At 42.6% G+C, this 22,700-nt stretch overlaps 1 protein-coding gene and 1 long non-coding RNA gene across 2 annotated transcripts in view; one reads left to right on the top strand and one right to left on the bottom strand.

Annotated features, from left to right (window-relative positions):
• Window positions 1–9,605, top strand: part of GABBR2 (gamma-aminobutyric acid type B receptor subunit 2) — an 856,335-nt gene extending 846,730 nt beyond the window's left edge. The window contains exon 19 of the mRNA XM_075921529.1: window positions 8,943–9,605. Coding sequence (XP_075777644.1) covers window positions 8,943–9,108 — 166 coding nt within the window. The 3' untranslated portion in view covers window positions 9,109–9,605. The remainder of the gene's footprint in view (window positions 1–8,942) is intronic.
• A 3,721-nt stretch (window positions 9,606–13,326) lies between these two features.
• LOC142826787 (uncharacterized) overlaps window positions 13,327–22,700 on the bottom strand; it is a 32,478-nt gene continuing 23,104 nt past the window's right edge. Inside the window, exons 3-4 of the long non-coding RNA XR_012901031.1 lie at window positions 18,110–18,208; window positions 13,327–15,265 (exon numbers count right to left, since the gene is read on the bottom strand). This is a non-coding gene — a long non-coding RNA (uncharacterized LOC142826787). The remainder of the gene's footprint in view (window positions 15,266–18,109; window positions 18,209–22,700) is intronic.

Consider the following 22,700-nt stretch of genomic DNA (forward strand, 5'->3'; position numbering starts at 1 on the left):
AAAACTAGAACATATCGAAAATTGTAAGGGAAGAGTAAAATATATGTAATATAAAAGAAATTGAATATTGTATTAACATAAATAAAACAACAGATTTGTATCTGATCATAGTATTTATTTAACATTCAATTAAACAGCCTACTTTTTTTAATTTACCTGAAGCTGCTTCAGAGTTTCCAGTTTGTCATTCAGAAACCAAGAGACTCTGCCATAGAATTTAGGTCTAGGTTGCTGCAGAGATCCCCAGTGTTTGACAGGTGGGCAGATCCTCACCCTTCTGTAAATCCCCTTTGCATTGCTGCCATAGAGATGCAAAATTTCCTTTAAAGCAACAAATGAAGATTCCATATGATTGATAGGGAGCGTTCCTAGTGCTCCTTGGGAACCTCTATCAACCAGTACAAGTTTAAGCAGTCCAGTTCAGCCTCCAATAGCCCCCAAGATTGGGAGCTAAGGCGACAAAAACATAGCAGCAAGACACCATTGTGTCTCACACATGTGCCAAACATTTATCTGGCTCACTGCAGGATCTGATGTAGCATATTTAATTTCTGTTGTCAAAAATGCACATGCATTGGTGTATAAAGTTATCAGTGAGATCTGTACTTCTAGCCATCCTTAATGTAACTTATGCTACATGATAACAGCTATCAAAAGAAACATGGACTTTGTTATACCTGTAGTATCCTGATGTAAGAAAGTCCACAGGGACCTAAACTCACCTGAAAGAATATATCAGCTAAAATATTTGTTGAATTCATAAAAACAAGACCTGCATTAAAAGAGGATGCACACACGATTTGGTGAGATTGGTGTCCCTTAATGTAGGGATATTAGGTGCCTTTGCCATTTCAACCCCTTTACAAAACATGCTGCAGTGTGATTATTATACAACCATGACCACTTAGCACTGTTATATTAAAGATAGAGTTAATCATGAACATAAGTGTGGGAGGAAGGAATGCTAAGGGTGCTGTCCCATGCCCTGGCTTAAAGTAATTTCCATTGTATCCAGAGTTTACAGATTGGTTCAACGGTTCTCAGCCCCTCTCTCCTCCCCCGCCACTATACAAATTGTTCCAGCATCCATGGTCATGAAAAATAACCAAACACAAATATTCCAGAACTCCTAATGTTTATTAAGCAGAAAAGAAATTACCATTTTGTTAGATGCAGCAGTCTTCTTTCAGGGGAAAATGCGGTAATGGCCTTGAATCTTCATTGCCTTGCAGTTTGTACAGTCATTTTATACATATGCAAAGCACTTAATGAAGTGCTCCTAAATCAAAATGGTAGCTCTTTGCATAGATTTAATTGGCTATGCAAAGTGCAAGGCAGTGGAGAATAAGGATATAACATGCTCCATCCTTTGCTCACAGCTGCTGTCATCCTACAAATCATGCATGTCAAGCGGTGAAGGCACACTCTGAATCCTACATTTGTATGATAGCAAATATCATGGCTGATACTATAGTCCTCCAAAGGTGAAAAGGAGTTTCTGTAGATTAAGTTAAAAAGGGGGCTCTGAAACTGAGTGGTAACAGATACATATCCTCTGTGAATCAGACACAAAGGAGTGTGAGTAACACACTGACCCTACTTGCTGGGGAATGCACAAAAGAGGTGGTATGGAGCCTTCATCTCTTTTCACATGAGAATTCCCCTGTGCAAATTCACTGGTTTCCCGCAGTTTTAGGCACTAAAGCAGCTAAAATGGGGCCAAGGAACTGGACTAAAATTTCAGTTTTCCAAACTCATGTGTTGTTTGAAAGGTCTTTTATTTTCATTTTAGAATAAATGTTTGTGTTAGTGCTACATTGCACCTATTTTAGGGAGATGCTACTATTTTTTGTACTTGTGAAACAGCTTTTGCTATATAGGTTTCACAGCCTTCTGTGCCTAAAGAGAGGGTTAGTGTACCTTTTAGGCTCTGGAATTAAGGGTCTACAATTTTTTATTTACAATTCAAGATAGACCATTTCCTACATAACCTTTGAACTGTCCAAAAATAGTATTTAATTTCTAATGTGTCCATGCTTATTTTCCCAGCTTCAGTTTTGGAGTATGTGTCTTTTTGTTTAATAATGCTCTTTAATTTGTTCAGAAGTGAATGGAAGGTTCAAGTTGGTAAAGTTGCTATGAACCACCAGTTTAACAACTCACAGTCAGGGTGGCTGTCATAATTGCCAGGCTCTAGGCACAATGGGGAGCTGACTCCATGTTCTCAAAAGGGTTCGATTCTCGGGTGGAAGAGACGTGGTTGGGGGTGAGCTTCCTCCCAGCCTTTCTCCAGCCAGCCCTTGTGCACCATCCAGAGTGCATAGCAGCAGCACTGGCAACTGTGAGAACTTAGAATTAAACTATTTAAATATGTCCTCTCCATGCAAACCTAAGAGACAGTAGGACCATTTATTTTGAAAAATGACAACTCATTTCTTTTTGTACTAATGAAAAGTCAATTCACATTCTTTTATCATCAGTGCACTCCAATTTCTGAAGTTTTTCAATGCAAAAAAGAGGAATTTTAGTTTAAATTCCCCCTCAGCGTTACCAATATATTTGAATAATTAAAAATCTGACCCTTCATCATAAAGCAGCATTCTGAGATATTAATTGAATACCAGTTGTAGGCATGTGTGAAACTGATCACTGCAGAAAGTTCGTCCACTTAAAACTCATGAGTGCAGTTTAGATTACGTTACTTTCAATCAGAATATTAAAACAATTTTTCTTCAGTTACTAGGGGTTAAGTCCATATTTCTAAAGGAAAGCTGGTCCCTGTGAACACAGCTTTAGATCATTTATCCAAATACCTATTCATTTACGTAGGGATGGAACTCAGACTCCAGTCCCCTGCAGTCATAGGCAACTATGTCACATAATCCTGTTTGTAAATGTAACAAGTTCCATCTTAAAGCTACATAGATAGTTTGCCACCTCTACCCCCCAGGTTCTGCTGAAGGACATAACAAGCTATAGTTACCTGGGTCCATCCTATTTTAATTCTCTTTTTAAATATTGGCACAACATTTTCTTCTTTTCCTAGTCCTCTAGAACTTCCCCATGTCCCAAATTTGTTAAAAATCCACATGAATTGTTCAGAGAGTGCTTCAGCCAATTCTTTTCATAATCTTGTTAAGCATTTTAAAATCTGCTGGACTGGCTAACATTTATTGGTTAACTCCTACTCACCCTGGTTACTGAGGGGAAAGTATTTCCTAATCCTTGTAAGATGTGAATACCTCATCTTTTCATATACAGAACATATTTATTGAAGTAGTAGCTGAAAACAGTGCTGTCACACCAGTTTAATTCATAAAGCCATGGGGGATGAGGGAAGCCTCAAATGACTAAGAACTTAATAATCGGTTGCTAACAGACCGTGAATCTTAGTGATGTTTGAACCTGGTGATATGCTAAACAAAAAGAGCTCCCAACCATGCTTGTAGCTGCCTCTACCACTTCACACTGACTTAGATATTCTAATTTTCAGAGTGATGTTTGACATCGTGTGTGCGTGTGTGTGTGCGCGCGCGTGTGTGCGTGTGCACACGCGCACACAGGCATGCTGGTTCAAACTGCATTGATTTGTGCTGGGGTGAAGGAGAGTTTGTGCTGAGAGATTTGCACTGATTTGTGCAGTTGTTGATGAGGGATGTGTACTGAAGTGAGGTGCTATGTGCATTTGGGGTTATTTTGTGTGTGGGTAGTGTGATGCAGATGGCAAATGAGAGATGTGTGCTGACGTAAGGGGTTGTATGTTTGTGGGGCTATTGGAGGGGGAGGAGGTTGTACTGTGTGCATGGTTTTGAAGAACTGTGGCAAATGGCACATAAGTGGGGCAGTTGGACAAAATAATCTGTTCTGTCTCCTTCACACAACCCATGAGACAGCAGTATGCAAATTAGCTCTTGAGAAAGGGAGCTGATTGAGTGAGTTACCTCCAGTATCACAATGATTTAGGTCAGTGATGGGCAACTTGTGGCCCATGGGTCACATGTGGACCATTGGGGCTCCACTCAGTGGCTTAGGAACCCCCTCTTTGTGCATTTACCCCTCTTCTTGCACACTGGGGCACTGGAGCCCCACACTTACCTATTCCTCCCAGCACTTTCAGGCTACCTCTACACTGTGGAGCTCTTCCTCTGTGGAGCTATACCTCTGGTATTGCTAAATAGCTATTCTGTCTCATAAGAGCAAGCCTGTGATATCAAAATATAATGGGCTTACTATTCCGATGTCCCTTTACCCGTCATTGCATGAGGTACAAGGGATGTTTCAGAATAGGGCTTTATTTTGAAATGTGGGGCTGCGTGGAGAGCATCAAATTTCAAAATAAGCTATTTCGAAATAAGATTGAAATAAACTACGCAATTTGCATAACACAATTTACATAGCTTATTTCAAAGTAGGGGTGCTGTATAGATGCACCCTCAGAATGCCATGAATTGGCTGATTCATGCCCTGCCCCTACAGTTATTCCTCCCTCCCTCCGAGAGCTTGAATGTTGCAAATCAGCAATTCACCGTCGTTCAAGCTCTGGCAGGGAGGAAGGGAGGAGGAGCACTGAGGATGGGGCGAGACTCAGGCAATTCATGGTGTTCAGGAAAGTGCTGGGAGGGAAGGGGAGGAGTAGGTAAGTGCGGGGCTCCAGTGTCCCAGTACACAAGAAGCATAAGGAAAAGGGGCAGAGAGGTGATGTAGGAGCAAGTTCAGTGGGCCACAGGCCACATGTTGCCCACCATTGGATTTCAAGCTTGTAGCCCACAGAGACAAAGGAGGGCCACTCATGGGGCCACTGACTAGTCTTGGTTGCCCATCGCTGGTTTGGGTAGACTCTTGGCATGACACAGTGGCATGTTTTACTGGAGCTAAACTCTACTCTCTACTATACTTCTTAAACTTAGAATAGCTGAGAACTTAACAGTTGAATGGTAAGAGACTGTAAAACCCAGTGATGATTCAGCCTGGGGATAGTATGAATACACAGAGGTCTCAGCCAGGCTTGTAGCTCTTTTCCATTGCTTCACACTAACACAGCCATTCTGGGCGTCACTGTGACACAAAGAATAACAATCCTGAAATCTTTTTATACAGAGGCTTCCTTCTTCCCCACCTCGTGATTGACAGTTCTACCCTCCCTATCCAGTATTGGGCCTACACTATTGCTAGAATTTCAGTGATAAATGTAAATAATCTGTTTCCATACAGACCTGTCAACCCATCTATGTTCCATTCCCCATACCAAGGGAACAGAACAGATAGGTAAGCGCCATAAGGACAAACGCCAGGGGGAGGGAGCAAAGAGGAGGTCTCAGAGGACAGGGTCGTGGGGGGAAGAGCTGGTGTGGGAGCGGGATCTCGGGGGGAAGGGAGAGTGCAGTGGCTGGACTGCAGTGTGGTGGAATGGCTCAGGCAGCTGAGTCAAGGTTTGGACTCCTGTGTCCCCTACGCACTTTTAGGGCATTTCCACCACTCCTGATCATACACTGCCCTGGCCTGTAGCTGCTCTGTATGCCAAACTTCAATTGACTTCAGTATGAATTGTACTTACATTATCGTCCATTGGCTAGCTCTAGCAATGACAGGGGTTTGCAATGTAATCTATAGATGCTAAAATACTAAACTCTCCTACACCAACACCCGTACCTTTTCAGAACATCCACTAATTTTGGAATCTCAATTTTTATGTAGCCATCTTGAAGCACTTCATGAGTAGTCATCATGAAAGGCTCCGGCCAGAAGTTGTAGGTAGGGAAAAGCACAGCTGGTGAAATACAATTCTCATAGAAAATAGCTAACCTTCTCTTTAGACATTTTACCCCTCTGTCCTTTCAAACTATGAGCTAGATATTTTTCAAGATAGTTTTTCCATAAACTGTTAGGTTTATTCTAATCTCCCCTCTGGAGGGCTACCCCTCTGGAAACAAATTTTAAGTACAGTTAAAGCAGAATTGCCACCCACGGCAGCCAACATTGGTATAGTCAATTAAAAACACTTTGTCTGTGGTGTGGCTGACATTTAAATGGGTGAAAAATCCCATTCACTCTATTATGCAACTGGAGTCTCTTGGAATAGCTTCAAATAGCTCTTTAATGAAGAGTTTATAATACTCAAAGTAAGCAGTTTCACTGGTGGGAAAATAAGCTTTGGCAATTCTCGAATTGACCCTGGCACCATAAACACAATTAAAAAGTGCAAAACCAAACTAATAAGGATTCAGCACGTGGAAGCAGCAAACACGCCACCTCTTCAGTCCTTGGGAACGGGCATGATTCATTTGACACCACCAAAATAGCAGGTCTGAATAGCGTAGTAACAATAAGCGGATTTAATTTAATCCATTGGATATAATGCCATCAGTATCCTGATAAACAGTGTTGGTTTGTATTTCACAAAACATTTAAAAGAACTTTCTGAAATTTAGAGTAGAGTCTGTCTGACCAGGGGGTTGCAGGTTACAATCACTTGCGCCCCCATGTTGGTCTGTGTATTGCAGCACAGTAATGCAGCAGCTATATAACCTGACCATTTTATTTGCACTTATGTTCTCCATAGTCACTGATTTTTGGCTCATGAGCAGAGCAAAGTGTGACTAGTACTCCATCCCCATTTGACAGCATAACATACAAACAACAAATGCAAATCTATATCGTCTACAAGCAAGCATTCAGGAGTACCTTTTCTGTCATGACTTGCCTGCCTGGGAAGCCTGTAGGGTGTGAATGAGAGGTACTAAAGGGCTGTCTACACACTGGCAAGTTATTCCGGAAAATCAACCACTTTTCTGGAAAAAATTGCCTGCTGTCTACACTGGCCTCTTGAATTTCCGGAAAAGCACTGACAATCTAATGTAAAATCATCAGTGCTTTTCCAGAAAAACTATGCTGCTCCCGTTCGGGCAAAAGTCTTTTTCCAGAAGACTGTTCCGGAAAAGGGCCAGTGTAGACAGCACAGTAGTGCTTTCCGCAAAAAAGCCCCGATCGCGAAAATGACGATTGGGGCTTTTTTGCGGAAAAGCGCGTCTAGATTGGCCACGGACGCTTTTCCGGAAAAAGTGCTTTTCCAGAAAAGTGTCCTGCCAATCTAGACGCGCTTTTCCGGAAATACTTTTAACGGAAAACCTTTTCCATTAAAAGCTTTTCCGGAAAATCATGCCAGTGTAGACGTAGCCTGGTTGTACTGGCAACCCCCATGTGGACACTCATATTTTGATATAACAATGCTTGCTTCCAGTTTAGACATTGTTGCTTTGCAATTGGGCTACGTCTACATTGGCAAGATTTTGCGCAAATACTTTTAACGCAAGAGTTTTTGCGTTAAAGAATTTGCGCAAGGGAGTGTCTACACTGGCATGTGCGTTTGCACAAGAGATGTGCTTTTGCGCAAAAGCATCCGTGCCAGTGTAAATGCTCTCTTGCACAAGAAAGCTCCGATAGCCATTTTAGCCATCGGGCTTTCTTGCGCAAGAAATTCATGTTGCCTGTCTACACTGGCCTCTTGTGCAAGAACAGTTGTGCAAGAGGGCTTATTCCTGAGCTAAAGTATCATAGTTCTTGCACAAGCAGCACTGATTTCATACATTAAAACGTCAGTGTTCTTGCGCAAGAACTCCCCGCCAGTGTAGACAGGCAGCATGTTTTTGCACAAAATCATGCCAATGTAGACACAGCCTTGATGTAAACCAGAAGTTGTCAATTTTGGCACCTGCTGGAGGGCCACAAGATATTTTGCGTACATTCACTGTCCACAGGTACATTTCCCCCACAGCTCCCAGTGGTCACAGTCAGTGAAAATCAAATGTCTCACGGGCCACCAGCAGATTACCCTGATGGGCCGCATGACAAAGGTTGCCAACCTCTGGTTTAAGTTAAGCCAAAGAAGGGCACTCTTGTTCTGCACCAAGAGTGTCTACATGGGGACTGATACTAGTGTATAGCTATAGCAGTTTAACAATACCAGAATAGTTATACCATCTCCTATGGAGACCAGCCCTAGGTAAATTCTGTTTCTTATGAAAGGTGCTAGATTGAGAGCCCTGAAAACTGAAGACCGTAGTTTATCCACAGTACAAAAAGAGCACAGGCACTCCACAAAGCAGACTGCTCATGTGCCTCAGCTCTGTTCTGGAAGGACCTCTTCCTTCAGGGAGGAGAGATTAGTTCAGACTCCCTATCCTCCTCACTCTTCAGTGTCTCTCTTCAGTCTGCCATTTATGATGGTGGGAATATAAAAAACAGTCTTGTGATATAAAAACTAGTCTGGTAAGAAAACGGAGTGCCTAAAGCTAAGCTTCAAATAAAGATTTAAGCGTAAGTGGCTTGATTATTTTCATGAGGGCTGACACAGCTCTCATTGACTTCAGTGGGCTTTGGGGGACACTCAGCATCACATTGGATTGGCCCCAAAGCGCAAAGGTAGACAACTCTATGAAAAGATGGAAATCTCTAGGATCCACATGTCTGTATGCATTTACTTGCCTTAGCTGGATGTGCAAAACTGACTTCTTTATTTTTATTTCAAAAATATTGGAATTATACATAGATTGGAACTCATTCATTCAGTGGCTATTTATCCAGACCTCAGAATGGTGGTAAATCAATATAGGAGTGTGCTCTGTTAGCTAATTTATCCTTATTGCAAGCAAAAGGTTTTTTTTCAAACATCAGCAGTCTAACATTTAATCTCAAAAGAGTGGGGAATTTTAGATGGCTGTGGGATACTTAGACCAAGCCATTAGATTCTCTTGTCTTGTCCAGTCTGTCAGAGAAACTCCCAAAAGGGCAGTTGGTAGCAGCAGTAGTACATCTCGACAGCAGCAAATGAAATGTTCCTGGCATTAACCCTCTGTATAATAGCAGAAGAGAGAGAAACCATTCTGACAGAATTCATGCATTCAGGTTTCCTCTTTAGCTAACATATTTTTTCCTTCTCTCTACAGTATACAACGCCGATTGTCTTTACAACTACCCATTCTTCATCATGCCTATTTGCCATCCATAGGAGGAGTTGATGCTAGCTGTGCCAGTCCGTGCGTAAGCCCCAGTGCCAGTCCTCGGCACAGACACGTGCCACCATCTTTTCGAGTGATGGTTTCTGGCCTGTAGAAATGGGAGATCAGAGCTTCCTGAACTGCTTTTAAGTACTCAATGACTGGACGGAACATCAGACATAGAACTCTGCTATAAACATACTATTTGCTCTTACCACACGGAGAAACTCGTGCTAAGGCCATCATCATGGGAGTACCAGTGTAACTCATGTGGAAAGGCAAGAGCAAGAGATACTTGGAGTTTGATCTGTAGCCTTATTCATGGAGTTTTTATTTCTTCACAAAGAAGTAATTGAAAATATTTCTTCCCAAATTTCTACTAGCAACAAGGAGGCTGGGAAATACGAATCTTGCAAAAAATGAGACAATTTAAAAAAACACTCAATTGTCACTGTTACATGGCTGCTGAAAACATGGAACTAATACTGTCCATGTAAGAAAAATAAAACGGTAGAGCTATAACATTTATTGAAATAGATACACTTCATTTTACAAAAGTTGTGTTAAATTGTTGGACGCATTCTGCACTGGTTAGTCTTGCTTGTTTTCATTTCAGTGGGAAAGGAGGATTTTGAGAAATGATTCCTCCCCTCAAGTGCGATTGAGACTCTGTGTTGCTAATAGCAAGGTCCCCCTGTGACTACAAACTATACATAGGGCAGAAGCAGAAGTTGTAGCAACAGCTCTGAGGCGTTACCAGCTACAGAGTTGCTGTTCTGAGTCAGAGCTTTTTACAGTTCTCCAGGGATTAGATGTGGTGATTGCCAGGTTCCCGTGTTGACCATCAGGGACTTCATTTTGACAGATTTTCTGCATATCTTTCAAAATAAACACTACTGACCGTAATAGACAAAGCTGGGAGAAAACGTCATAGGGCTGCTAACTCAAGAAGCTGAGGATGGACGGGATCTTCATGTCACAGGATGCATTGATTTTCACAGTTTGTTTGAATTATGCCACACATAATTACAATCATATTAATTTAGTGGACAGGGGAGTGAGGGGGGGGGGGGAACAGGGCACAGCACCTTGCGGCTGCAGGCAATTTCTGCAGAGTGCATAGACAATAATATACACTACCTTTGCTTGGTACCGGCGTGTGTGACAGTTGTAACTGGTAATAGGTGGCAAAAACCAAGTTAGCCCTTAGAACATTTTGTTTGAATATGAAAAATAAGCGTGTGGAAAAGCATGAATTTTAATCTCTCTGTTGATAGAGGCTGATAATTTTTCATTTCTGAGCTCATACCTTAGTGCCACGTCCCTAAGCAAAGTTACTCTAAGGCATTATAACTGTAAGGTGCTCTAACTGAACCAATCTTAGAGAGAAGCTCATGGACTGTAAGTGAGGTCTGATCCCACAGGATTCTCCGGTATATTGGTGATGTGACGTATCACTGCCTTGGATAGTTGTTAAGACCAGTGATTTTCTCAAACCAATTAAAATATTTTCTAACTAAAAGTAGCAGCAGTGCCTCGTGATACACTTGGTTGTCTTGAACCAATGCCTGCCCACCTCACACACTCTGAAGTGAATAGTCCACAAACACTTCCAGATTAGAGCTGACTAAAGGGAAGCTTTCAGTAGCTATACAGTACAGAAGGCTCATTAACTGAGGGACTTAATTGCAGCTTTGACAAGCTGGCAAAAAGCTTCACCACACAGCCAAAAATAACCATAAATATAACTCTTCCAATAGGAGCATCACAAAAATATTTCACTTGGCACATACAGTAAGTGAGGTTATGGAGGTACCTGTAGCTTTTAGAACAAAAACATGTAAGTATAACACAGGTAAAATAGAATTCATTACTCTGTTTAAGCATTGATGTTGTCACTCAATGTGTGTTGACAGTATTCTCTTGCTTTATTAATTTAATCAGGGCCTGGTTTATTTTAAATGGGATCTGTTAATTTGTGAAAGAGAAAAGGACAATATTGTATATAATGTATACACAAACATCGCTGTAGAATATTAATCCAAAATAGCAGGAAAAATTCAAAAGTATTGGCCTGATGGAGGTGAGTGTGTGTGTGTGTGTCTGTAACTTTGTGAATACTGACTGTGTGCCGTTTATTAGGTTTAAACCATGCAGTACATTCTTTGTCTCAATGATACTGTAGTTTTTCCCATGACATTTTTTTAATTTCCTGCAGATAACACGACCACCAAGTGAATATAGCTATTTAATGTTTCTGTTCTTTTATACTGCAGCAAAACAGTACTGTAAATTTATGAAGAGGCTGTGCCCCAATGGCATTTTCCAATGATGTTAGTGCACAAATGCTTTAAACTAGACTGGAACTGCCAGAAGAAAATGTAAATGAGGAATTTCTTGTATACCCTTATACTGCATGAGATCAATTTTTAAAAAAATGTTGCAAATCTGTTTTTATGAATAAAATATAGAAAATCTAACTTGGTGAGTCCATCTCCTCTCAACCCTAAAGGAAAAACAGAACCAACTCTGGAGAAGGATGGACCAGAACACAATAATACATCTTTGCAATAAGATGCAAAAGAAAAAATGCATACTAACCATCTGAGTGTCCATACACCAAGACGTAATAGGTCTGCTTGCTTCAGCCCTGGTTGTGATGTTAGGTGGTATTTATGCATGAAATTTAAAACCTAGTCCATATCCCTTTCACAAACCTTCCTTTGGAATATCCACCAAAGAGACTAGAAATGGTGAGGGACCAAGTTAGACATTTACATCTGTAACCTCCCCTTCCCCCCTCAAGAAGCTTACCTAGGTTATCTGGGGCTCTGTGTGCATGAAACTCAGGGGGAAGACTGTCCTTGTGAGGAAGGGGGACCAAAGGCAGACTCACAGTTTTCCAGGCAACCAAGGAGAGTGAGGAGAGTCACTGTTTAGAACCGAGGAGGCTGGCAGGGCACCTGCTCAGAAGCAGATCCATGTCTGAGAGGGGCAGAGTCAAATGATTGACAAGGGAACGTGCAGGAAGAAGAGCTAACCTGAGATGAGATGCCATCCCCTGAGAGCCCGGGAGGGGGCGGCACCATTTTGGAACAGTGAGGAGCTAGCCACAGAATGGTCAGGACTGGCTGTGCGCAGAGCTGGGGCATCCCTGGCCTGCATGCAGGGTCCCCCCGAGAAGTGGCCTCTGGGGCAGGGAAGCAGGATTCCTCAAGTTTAGCCCCTTCCCTCTTCATAGTGATTTGAGTTGCCAACTTTCTAATTTCTGAAAAAGAGACACTACAGCAGGTGCGCTGGAACTTCCCCCCACACCCACTTCACCTCTTTCCCCCGCTCCAGTCCCACCCCTTGTACTGCCTTGCCCCCCAGGCCTTGTCCCTGCACGGCCTCTTCCCTCAAAGCTCTGGCCTAAAGATGGTTAAAAGTTCAGTGAGAAAACTGCCCCCTCCCCCCCACCACCAGCCAAACTAAGCCACCCAGCTCCCTAGGTGAAATCTGTCAGTGCATGGCAAACTCTGTGCTGGCTGCTAGGCCAGGCTGTGAGTATATGCCTGAGCACACTGGTGAGAGCCTAAAGACTGGGTTTTCAGAATAGCTTTTTGTAATCTGCTCCTTGAACCCTGCATCCCTTTGTGTTGAGGGGAAAGCCTGGGACAAGAAGCAGCCTGATTCATCCATGAAGAGAGTGCCTGCCAGCAACGATCATCAGCACCTCTCCAGTGACTGGGGAGTTGAACTCCATCTCTGAACCTGTGACTCAGTCATGGAGTTGTGAGAACACCATATGCTAGTTTGAGGTAGGTAAATTATTTGGGAGACACACAGATGCTCATTCTCTTCCCTCTTCCTCCAATTGTTTTAACCTGCACATAAGGATTTGAGGATTTTACTATCTACTACCTGCTGCCTGTTAAATTTATGGAGAGATTACCATCGTGTTGTGAGACTTTGGGGCTGTAGCTAACCCAGTCAGGCAAGTTGCTAAGCGTTGCATAGAGAATAGCATGGTCACAGCTCATCAAGGGCCCATCCAAAGTGCACAGACAATGGGCCACTAATTTTTTTATGTTTTCTATAGCGAGGGATGTGAATGGGAAAGAAGGTTGCCAGAACTGAGGGCCTCAGTGCTAAGGCTGTCCGTGTCAGCATGCTCACCGATGCTGCCTTGGGGGCCTGCTTGAGAGGGCATTTGCTCATTTCTTTGGTTCCATTTCTGCAGTTATTACCTTCTCCAAACTAACCTCATGAGTGGCTCCAAAATGTGGACTTACAGCTGGAGAAATTCACAGGTTTTACCAGTGTAAGCACCAGTGACTCCTAGGGCCGTGTTTTATCCTGTGTTAATATTTACTTCCTGCAGGTGGAGGCTCTGCCAAATAAACTCATATGGGACAATAAGAAGGACATTGCAGGCTGCTGAGATGGAGATAGGATCCAGAAGAACAGGGGTCTGGCATCAAAAACCATAAGGAGAGTGGCACTAAAGGAGGGTGGCTGGGATAGGTAGAAGAGGGGGCACACTACACATTTAAACTGCACTAAAGGTGAGTACTGTTCTCTACTATACTAGCATGTGTGAGATTGAAGGACTAATAGCTCCCACAACTATATTCAGAATAGGAGATAAGCAAAGCTCCTACCTGTGTAATAAAATTGTGGTAATTTCTGTTTCAGCGAACAAGATGGATTTAAGCAGAGTCTACAATTGTTTCATGAAGGCATGTGCATGTGCTTTGAGGGAGCATAGTAAGCCAGGGTAGGGGGGGATGAGTAAAGAAGAGAGCATATTTATATGGAAATGGGAAGAATCTTCAAGCCAGGGTCCTGAGTTACATATAAACCAAGATGATAGGAGACTGATTTCAGTGACAAATAGGGTTCCTAGAAAATATCAGTCTGATTGAATTTGGGTGTCACAGACCAAATAATAAAAAAGAACAAATGCAGAAACGGGTAAAGCATTTTGTCTAGATGGGAATTCATTGCCGGCTACAGCCAAAGTGCAGCCGGCATGAGAAACTCAGGCAAATGCTTCATATCTCTGTCCAAAATTTTTCTGAGCAATTCTGATTTAATTAGGAAGCAGGATGTGGGAAACCTATGCCTTTGTGTCCACTACTGAGGAAAAACAGTGAGTTGAGGGTGTGGTTACCATATTTCCATTTCCCCAAAAACGGACATTGCAGAAAGATAAAGGAACACCATTCCTACCCATCCCGGTTAATAAGTATTGATGGAGCTAACCTGCATGAATTTATCTAGCTCTTTTAAACCCCTGTTCTTTTAACCCTTTTAAAATCCTGTTCTTCACAATATATCCTGTGGCAAGAAGTTCCACAAGCTGCTCATGTGCTGTGTGAAGAAATACTCCCTTTTGTTTGTTTTAAACCTGCTACCTAATCATTTCATTTGGTGACCCCCTAGTTCTTATGTTATGGAAACAAGTAAATAACTTCTTATTCACTTTCTCCACACAAGTCATGATTTTGTAGATCTCTATCATATCCCACCTTCAGCTCCTCTTTTCTAAGCCAAAAAGCCCCGGTCTTTTTAATCTCTCTTCATATGGCAGCCTTTCCAAACACTTACTCATTTTTGTTACCCGTTTCTGAACTTTTTCCAATGCCAAGATACCTTTTTTGAGAGGAGGCAACCGCCTCTGTACACTGTATTCAAGATGTAGACATACCATGGATTTGTATAGAGGAAATAATATATTCTCTGTCTTATTCTCTAGCCCTTTGTTAATGATTCCTAACATTCTGTTTGCTTTCTTGACTGATGCATACATGGATCAAATTGCAAAATGGGGTTGGGGAACTTAGGGGGTTTTTGTTTGTTTATGGTTTGGTTTGTTGTTGTTTTGTTTTTTTCTGTAAATGTGGCCTGGATACCCCTGACTTGTTTAATTCCGCATTACCCGAGAAAACTGACAAATTCATTCTTTAGTTTAAATGTTATTTGAACTCAATTCAGTTTCTTCTATTTGCTGACTGCCTCTTTTTCATCTGTTGAGACTCTAATCACTCATCTTTATCATTCCCTCACTATTATATAAAGTGCACCTGGCCTCCTAAAAACCAGAATTCTGTTGTGGCATTCCTTTGAAAACTAAGAGGGTTGAGAGCAGACAGACAGAATGGGCAGGGCTACATTTACAAAAGTAAAAGATCCTTCTTAGCCAGGGGCTTAAAAGTTGCAGATCAATTATCTTGGTTTTTTCAGCTTAACTAGTCAGTCCCACTTGCAGAGCTCAGAGAACTGCTGCCCTGCAAAAAAAAAACAAAAAAACTCAGGATCAATCTATTAAACAGAAAGGGGCTGGGTCGCTCAGTTTGCATATACGATTAAGCTGTTGCTGATGACATGCAATTTTAAGTATGCTATTTGACTGCATCAGTTTATATTGAAATGGGGGGGGATGCTGCAGCAGAGCCAGGAGCAATAATGGCAGGGATAGGAAGCAGTAGAAGGGCACAGGCAGGACAAGCAACCCAGGATAGTGGCCTGGAAGACACTACAGGGATGAAGCAGAATGCCAATGTGTTGCACCAGTACCAGTTCTTCATTAGTGACTGTGCAGGGAAACTAATACTGAGTCAAATTTATTCAAAGGAAGTTTATGGCAAAGGGCCCAGCTAAGTCTACAGTCCATACTGCTAGGTGGCAGCTGCCCTCTCATTCCCTAGAATCCACCAACAAAGTCCTCAAAAGTGGTACCACCAGCTGAGACGTGAGATGAGAAGCCAGGCATGAAATGATTCAGCACACCCAAGCAGCTTCTGTATCCAGGACTCACTGGATGCATCTACACAGCAAAGTTATTTTGGAATAACGGCCATTATTTCGAAATAACTATGCAAGCGTCTACACAGCAATAGCATTATTTCAAAATAATTTTGAAACAATGGGAGGCTTATTCTGACTTCTGTAAACCTCATTCTATGAAGAAAAATGCCTATTCAGAAATATAGTTATTTCAGAATAGGGGCTGTGTAGCTGCTCCGCTTCAGCTATTTCAAAATAGCCCCTCCCCAGGGCCATTCTAACTTATTCCTCCTCAGTGCCTCACGAGGCTCTAAATCGAGATAGCACGTCTACATTAGGGAAACCTACCTCGGACTAATTTTGAGGCTTCCCTCCCTGCCATGTAGACATGCTATTTTGAAATATGCTAGTTCAGAATAATTATTCCGGAATACCTTATTCCAAAATAACTGTGCAGTGTAGACGTAGCCATTTTGTGCCTGCTGGAATGTGACGCTGTGCCCTTGTGGGCAGTGGTGGCTGGTTCCCAAAGTAAGCCCTGCAGTGGGGCTGCAGGTAGCAAGCTGCTGTACCCTGATGCCACCTTGCAAATTACATTTTCAAACCGGGAAACTAGGCAAGGAGTCCCTTGGAACTCTATTAATGGGAATAAGGCCAATTGATGAGGAAACAGAAGAGACAAGTGCTGTCTTCTCCCACACCCTTCCTGGTTGAAAAACAGGGACACAGTATAGTGAAGGCCAGGCCAGGCTGGGAGCAAACTGATTTAGCCCTTCACTGATCATCCTGCCAGGCTCAACCTCCTCACCTTCCCCTCCCCCGCACCACCCACATCACCATTCACCCACAGCTTCATTCACCATTTGACCCCAATCTCTCCTGTATGAACCCAACCCCTCTTCCTCAACATTCCTAAGGCCCCTGAGCACCCATCAAAATCACCCCCCATGCACGCATAAGCTGAAGCCCCAGGCTGAGACCCATGCATCTTCCCACCTAACCTGTGCACACAGCTCAGAGCTACTCTTTCCCCACACAAAGCCAGTATCAGCCTCCCTCCCCTGAATGAGAGCACTTAGGCTCAGTAAACTTCCTCCTCCTTCCTCACTCCTATCAGGCTCAGCACCCTCCCTTAGCCCAGAAATCCTACTGATTGTTGCTGGGCCTAGGGAAACAGAAGGGAATGACTGTGGGTACAAGGAGCAGAAAATGTGTCTGTCTGCTGCTAAGTTGAATTAGTCCTGCAGAAGCACATATGTCCCTGCCAGCACCAACTCCCTCAGAAGTCTACAGTCCACATGCTGAAGGGGTAGGAGACCCCACTCCCCAGTGACAGCATTTGGTCTTGCACCTTACAGCACATTTAACCACAGTCCATGGTATCTGCAGCAAGCACGGGCCTTCTGCCATTACTGGTGGGAAGTAGACCGGTTTGTCCCTAATAATAAGTGGCTTCTAGTATAATGTTTAATTTGAACTTCGGTTACTTAAAATATAGCAAAGGCACCACAGCACATGTAGGAGACAAGAGGCCAGGCCTGCTGATAGGAGGAGGGGGCAAAGGAGACAACTGCCCTGGGACCTGGTGATTCAAAGGGGGTCAAGGCTCCAGTCACTGGTGCTGCAGCAAAGCTGGTGCCTGGAGCCCTGAGCCCTTTAAATTGCTGCTGGGACGCTGTGTAGCATGCTCCAAGCAGTGCGAAGGGCCGGCTGTCTTTGGCCCCACCCCTGCTGCCAGAGGCCCACCCCTTATGGGATTGCAGAGCCGGCCTCCACACATTGCCTAGGAGCCTGGCATGGCCGTCAGCACCCCTACAAGAGCCTTATGTTCTAAGAAGAGTGAGCCTTTTGTTCTTGCCCAGTAAATGAGTTGACATACTACCAAGGCCATGTCTACACTACTACTCATGCTGGCAAAACTTATGTCACTCCGGTGTGAAACATGCACCCGAGTGACATAAGTTTGGCTGGTAAAAACGGAAGTGTGCACAGCGTAATGCTGGTGTGAGAGTTTGTCACACCGCTTGTTGCCTGTTGTGGTGGTGATTTTATGATATCAATGAGAGAGCTCTCTCCTGTCGACACAGAGTGACTACCTGAGCTAGTACTACATGAATGGTACAGCTCTGCCACTGTCAGCCAGCGAGCACAGACGTGGCTTTAGTTTAAGACAGATGCTCACAAAATGCTGGGAGGAACCCAGCAAAGCTTCTGTAAAAGGAAAGTCTATTACTTGTCTTTTGAGACTTAGTGTTCCTGTTGTTAATAATATGACTGTGCGGGAGAAAAGCTCTTGCTGCCAGAGGTGAAAACGGCTCTTTCAGCCTGAGAAATCCTTTGCTTACCCCCCAAAATGGATTCTGCATCTCATCTAATATGTCATCCAGCAGGAGCAGCAGCAGCAAAGCAGAGTTTGATGATCCAGAAACCAGAATTTATGGCATCTGTGAAAAAGAGCAAAATCACACACTGAGTTTTATAAATACTATGTTTAAAAACAAACAAACAAACTGTACTTGGAAGTGTCTGCACATAGAAAGAGTTCACAATGACTCATGCAGAAATTAATAACAGCCCCTTATCCAGTGATCCACTATATTAAAAATTGTTTGACTTTGAAGGAAAAGAAAAGAAACCCTCCAGGTAGGATGGACAAAAGACCAAATATTTCAGTATGATCAGAGAATTTCTATGGCTCACAATTACAACTCTCAGATTCAAAAGCTCTCAAAAAACATTTAGGCCTAATATGGACACAGAAAGAGTGGGATAACCATCTTACCAATAAACTAGGGAAATACAACCTAGATGGCGCTACTATAAGGTGGGTGCATAACTGGCTGGATAACAATTCTCAGAGAGTAGTTATTAACGTTTGACAGTTATGCTGGAAGAGCATAACAAGTGGGATTCTGCAGGGGTCAGTTTTGGGACTGGTTCTGTTCAATAGCTTCATCAATGATTTATATGATGTCATAGAGAGTACGATTATTAAGTTTGACACCAAGCTTTGGAGGGGTTGCAAGTGCTTTTGAGGATAGGGTCAAAATAAAAAATGATCTGGACAAACTGGAGAAATGGGCTGAGGTAAACAGGATGAAGTATAAAAAAGACAAATTCAAAGTATTCCACTTAGGAAGGAACAATCAGTTTCACACATAAGCTACGTCTACATTGCCCAGTCTTGCACAAGATCATATGCAAATGGGGCACAGCAATGAATATCACTGTGCCTCATTTGCATATTAATGAGCCACCATTTTGTGCAAGGGGCTTTTGTGCAAGAAGGAGCAGTCTACACTGGTCCTTCTTGCGTAAAACTCCCCTCTTGCGCAAGAGCCGTTCTGCCTGAAAATAAGCAGCAGAATGGCTCTTGCGCAAGTGGGGTTTTTTGCTCAAGAAAGAGCAGTGTAGACTGCTCCTTCTTGCACAAAAGCCCCTTGCGCAAAAATGGTGGCTCATTAAGTATGTAAATGAGGCGTGGTGATATTCATTGTCATGCCTCATTTGCATATGTTCTTGCGCAAGGCTGGGCAATATAGATGTAGCCATACAGAATGGGAAGTGATTGTCTAGGAAGGAGTACTGCTGATTTAGGGGTCCTAGTGGACCACAAGTTACACATGAGTCAACAGTGTTACACTGTTGCAAAAAAAGCAAACATGATTCTGGGATGCATTAACAGGAATGTTGTGAGCAAGACATGAGAAGTCATTCTTCCGCTCTACTCTGCACTGATTAGGCCTCAGTTGGAGTATTGTGCCCAGTTGTGGGCACAACATTTCAAGAAAGATGTAGAGAAATTGGAGAAGGTGCAGAGAAGAGCAACAAAAATGATTAAAGGTCTAGAAAACATGAGCTATAAGGGAAGACTCAAAGTAATGGGCTTGTTTAGTTTAGAAAAGAGACAACTGAGAGGGGACAGGATAGCAGTTTTCAAGTATCTAAAAGATGCCACAAGGAGGAGGGAGGAAAATTGTTCTTCTTGGCCTCTGATGATAGGACAAGAAGCAATGGGCTTAAACTGCAGCAAGGGAGGTTTAGGCTAGACATTAGGAAAAACTAATGTTTTTTTAATGGGGGGGGAATGGGGGCATTTGTTTTTTCCAAGACAGCAAACAACATAGATCATTTCCTGCTCAACATACTGAATTCCATACTCAACATACCTTTCATACTGATTTTTAGTTTTACAGAATTTTGCACTTGAGCTAAAAATCCTGGTAAATTATGGTTTATAATGGAAAGGTCAGAGCTCTAATCTGCAGAATATGCAGAATATTGTTGTAATAACAATGCCTTAGAGCTTCAGCTTTAGGAATCATTTTTCCAGAAGCTGATATTTCTGATTTATTATTCTGTTTGGGAGTAAAATGCTACAAGCTAAGAAGATAAACATCTTTTAATCTAAGAATCAAAACATATAATTGAACTGAAGAGTCAAGCACTTTTTGATCAGACTGAAATGCAGTACAGTGGGAAATTTTGTTCATTGTTCCCAGCGTTATCCAAGTATACAAACAAGATTAGTATTTTCTAATACTTCAAATTCATAATGTTCTCAGTTCAGTCACTAGGAATATCCTGGGATATTGGGAAACCATCAGTTTCAAAAAGAAAAACCAGCTGTAGCACCATAAAATCACATATGATGCCTTCTTTAGATATTGTCAGTCTTTATTTAGGCAACACACATATACAGTATATGTCTGTAGAGCTGCACCAGGCCTCACACTTCCAGCAATTGCTGACAACAAACCAACCAACATTAGATAGGCACACAAGTTTTTTGTTCAACTATCTATCCTCCCCAGGCCTGCCAGTGGCTGGTTATTAAGACTCACATTTGTCTCCCTTTTAAATATTTACTATACAACTTACAAAAAAACAATAACGATTTGTAATCCATTTCAAATGACAAAGAATATTAAATAGGCACTCCACTATTACACTGTATAACATTGCCATTATGTAGATGGATATTTCTCATGCATGGAATGCCTCAATTCAAACAATGCAAATACAGTAATTTGACTATATTTGCTGCATTTTCAGGAACAATTTTTGGTTCAAATCTGCCATTCTGCAATGAAAACTTGTATTGTCTTTCTACAAGAGCTATCTGTATTAGCTTATTCTGTCATAGGCTCCATTTCCAGAGTTTACCACAATCCTTTTTCTCAGCTGATAGATGTGATGGTACACAACTCTGCTGTCCCCAAAATTACCATGCTGGGGAGGTCCTGTAGGGTGGTCTGGACCAGGGATGTTTACTTAATGGTTAAATTCTGCCTAGATCCTGCCTGCCAGCTCTGCACCCAGGGTTCCTCCTTGCTGCTAGTCAGGTGCCCGGGGCTCTGCTGCAGCCAACACCTGGATGCTGCTGCCACCTGAAGGTGAAGGCTGCAGACCTGGTTATTGTGGCTGGCGGCTGTGCTGGCAGTTCACAGCAGTGCTTGGGATTTATGCTCCATCTGAGATTTCTTAGGAGGCGGAGAAGCCATGTTGATGCACAATGTCTCACCTGATGTAGTGCATTTCAGGGAGGCAACACTGAATTTAGAGGTGGGCCCCATCAGGGAGCTGGTTTTAAGGCCATGTTCTTGTTTCCTTCATGTTCACAATGGGACTCTGGCAGGTGCTTTGGTATCGCTGGCGCCTTGTAGGAAGGGCCAAGGAAGCACTCACGTCAGTGACAAGCATGGCTCCAGCAGATCTGACAATGATGGACCTGATTGTGCACGTGGGTACAGAGCCTCCTCTATCAGGTGTCTGCAGAGGCGAAGTTCCCTAGCTTCCTAAGTTCCAGGCAGGAACAAGTGGCAGATGAAGCAGTGTTGCTGGGATAAGAGAGACAGTGCTGGCGCTCGTTGCTCACAGACAAAAAGCATGGGTGCTTAGCACTGCTTCTGAAGCTGGCTTGCCAGGACATAGTCCCCAGGAGGTGGAAGTGCCTCGGAAGGGGACAAAAGGCCACCAGGGGAGACCTAACTGACTAAACACTGGTAGACAGAAAACAGGTTCTGACTCTTGGCCGGGCAAAGAGGGAACTGGAGTAGCATTAACCTGCACAGCCTTTTAAAGCCTTAGAGGCAGCACTCAGCCACGTTACCACATGGGTATCTGGACACTACTACAAACCATTCCAGCTCTGACACGTGTTGCACACGTGCACCCACATCTGGAATCCATATAGAGACCATTATAGAGGAGAAGAAACCTCCTTTTGCTCACTTTCGTCAGTTCTGAGCTTTTGCCAGCTGGAAAACAGTTGAAGTGTTGAAAGAGCTACTCTGTCTCTCTGAATGTAAGTAACAAACACTTGGCGTTTCTCATCTCATGCTTTCTTTTTCTTTCCCAATTCCAGTTAGCAAAAAGTCAGAGTTCTGGAGAAAACTTACGATTTCAAAATAAAACTTTTCTGAAAGACTCTCCCCCAATTTTTTTTAAATTTGAAGTTTTTCCAAGCTGTTTTTTTAAAATATCAAACAATGACATTTCAGATGAAAATGCTTTCAATCAAATCCTGTTTTCCAATAAAAGCTTTTTACCAGAAAATTGTCAGCCAGCGCTACTGATATTATGTTAAATTAATTCTAATATAAGTCCATGGGTTGTTTTTTTACAGAGTAGAAAACCTTTTTCTTCCAAATACTGAACAACAGAGCAATGCAGTATTAAAGACTGTAAAATAGGAAAAAGTCCTATTTCTGAAGTTAAATAAAGCCCATACTTCATGAGCCAATATAAGAAACATTACATAAAGATTATGCTGATTGATCATGTAAGGAATTTTTGACAGACTTTTCAGGGGCTCATACATTTTTTATAAACTCTTGCTATTTTAGTGAAGCATAGATATAGGGTGATTAATGTCAGTTTTTATTCACTCCTGTGTTGTTACTGTGCCGCATGCTAAAATCTATGGTTAACGTC

The sequence above is a fragment of the Pelodiscus sinensis genome, chromosome 2, assembly GCF_049634645.1.
Source record: "Pelodiscus sinensis isolate JC-2024 chromosome 2, ASM4963464v1, whole genome shotgun sequence".
Lineage (NCBI taxonomy): Eukaryota > Metazoa > Chordata > Testudines > Trionychidae > Pelodiscus > Pelodiscus sinensis.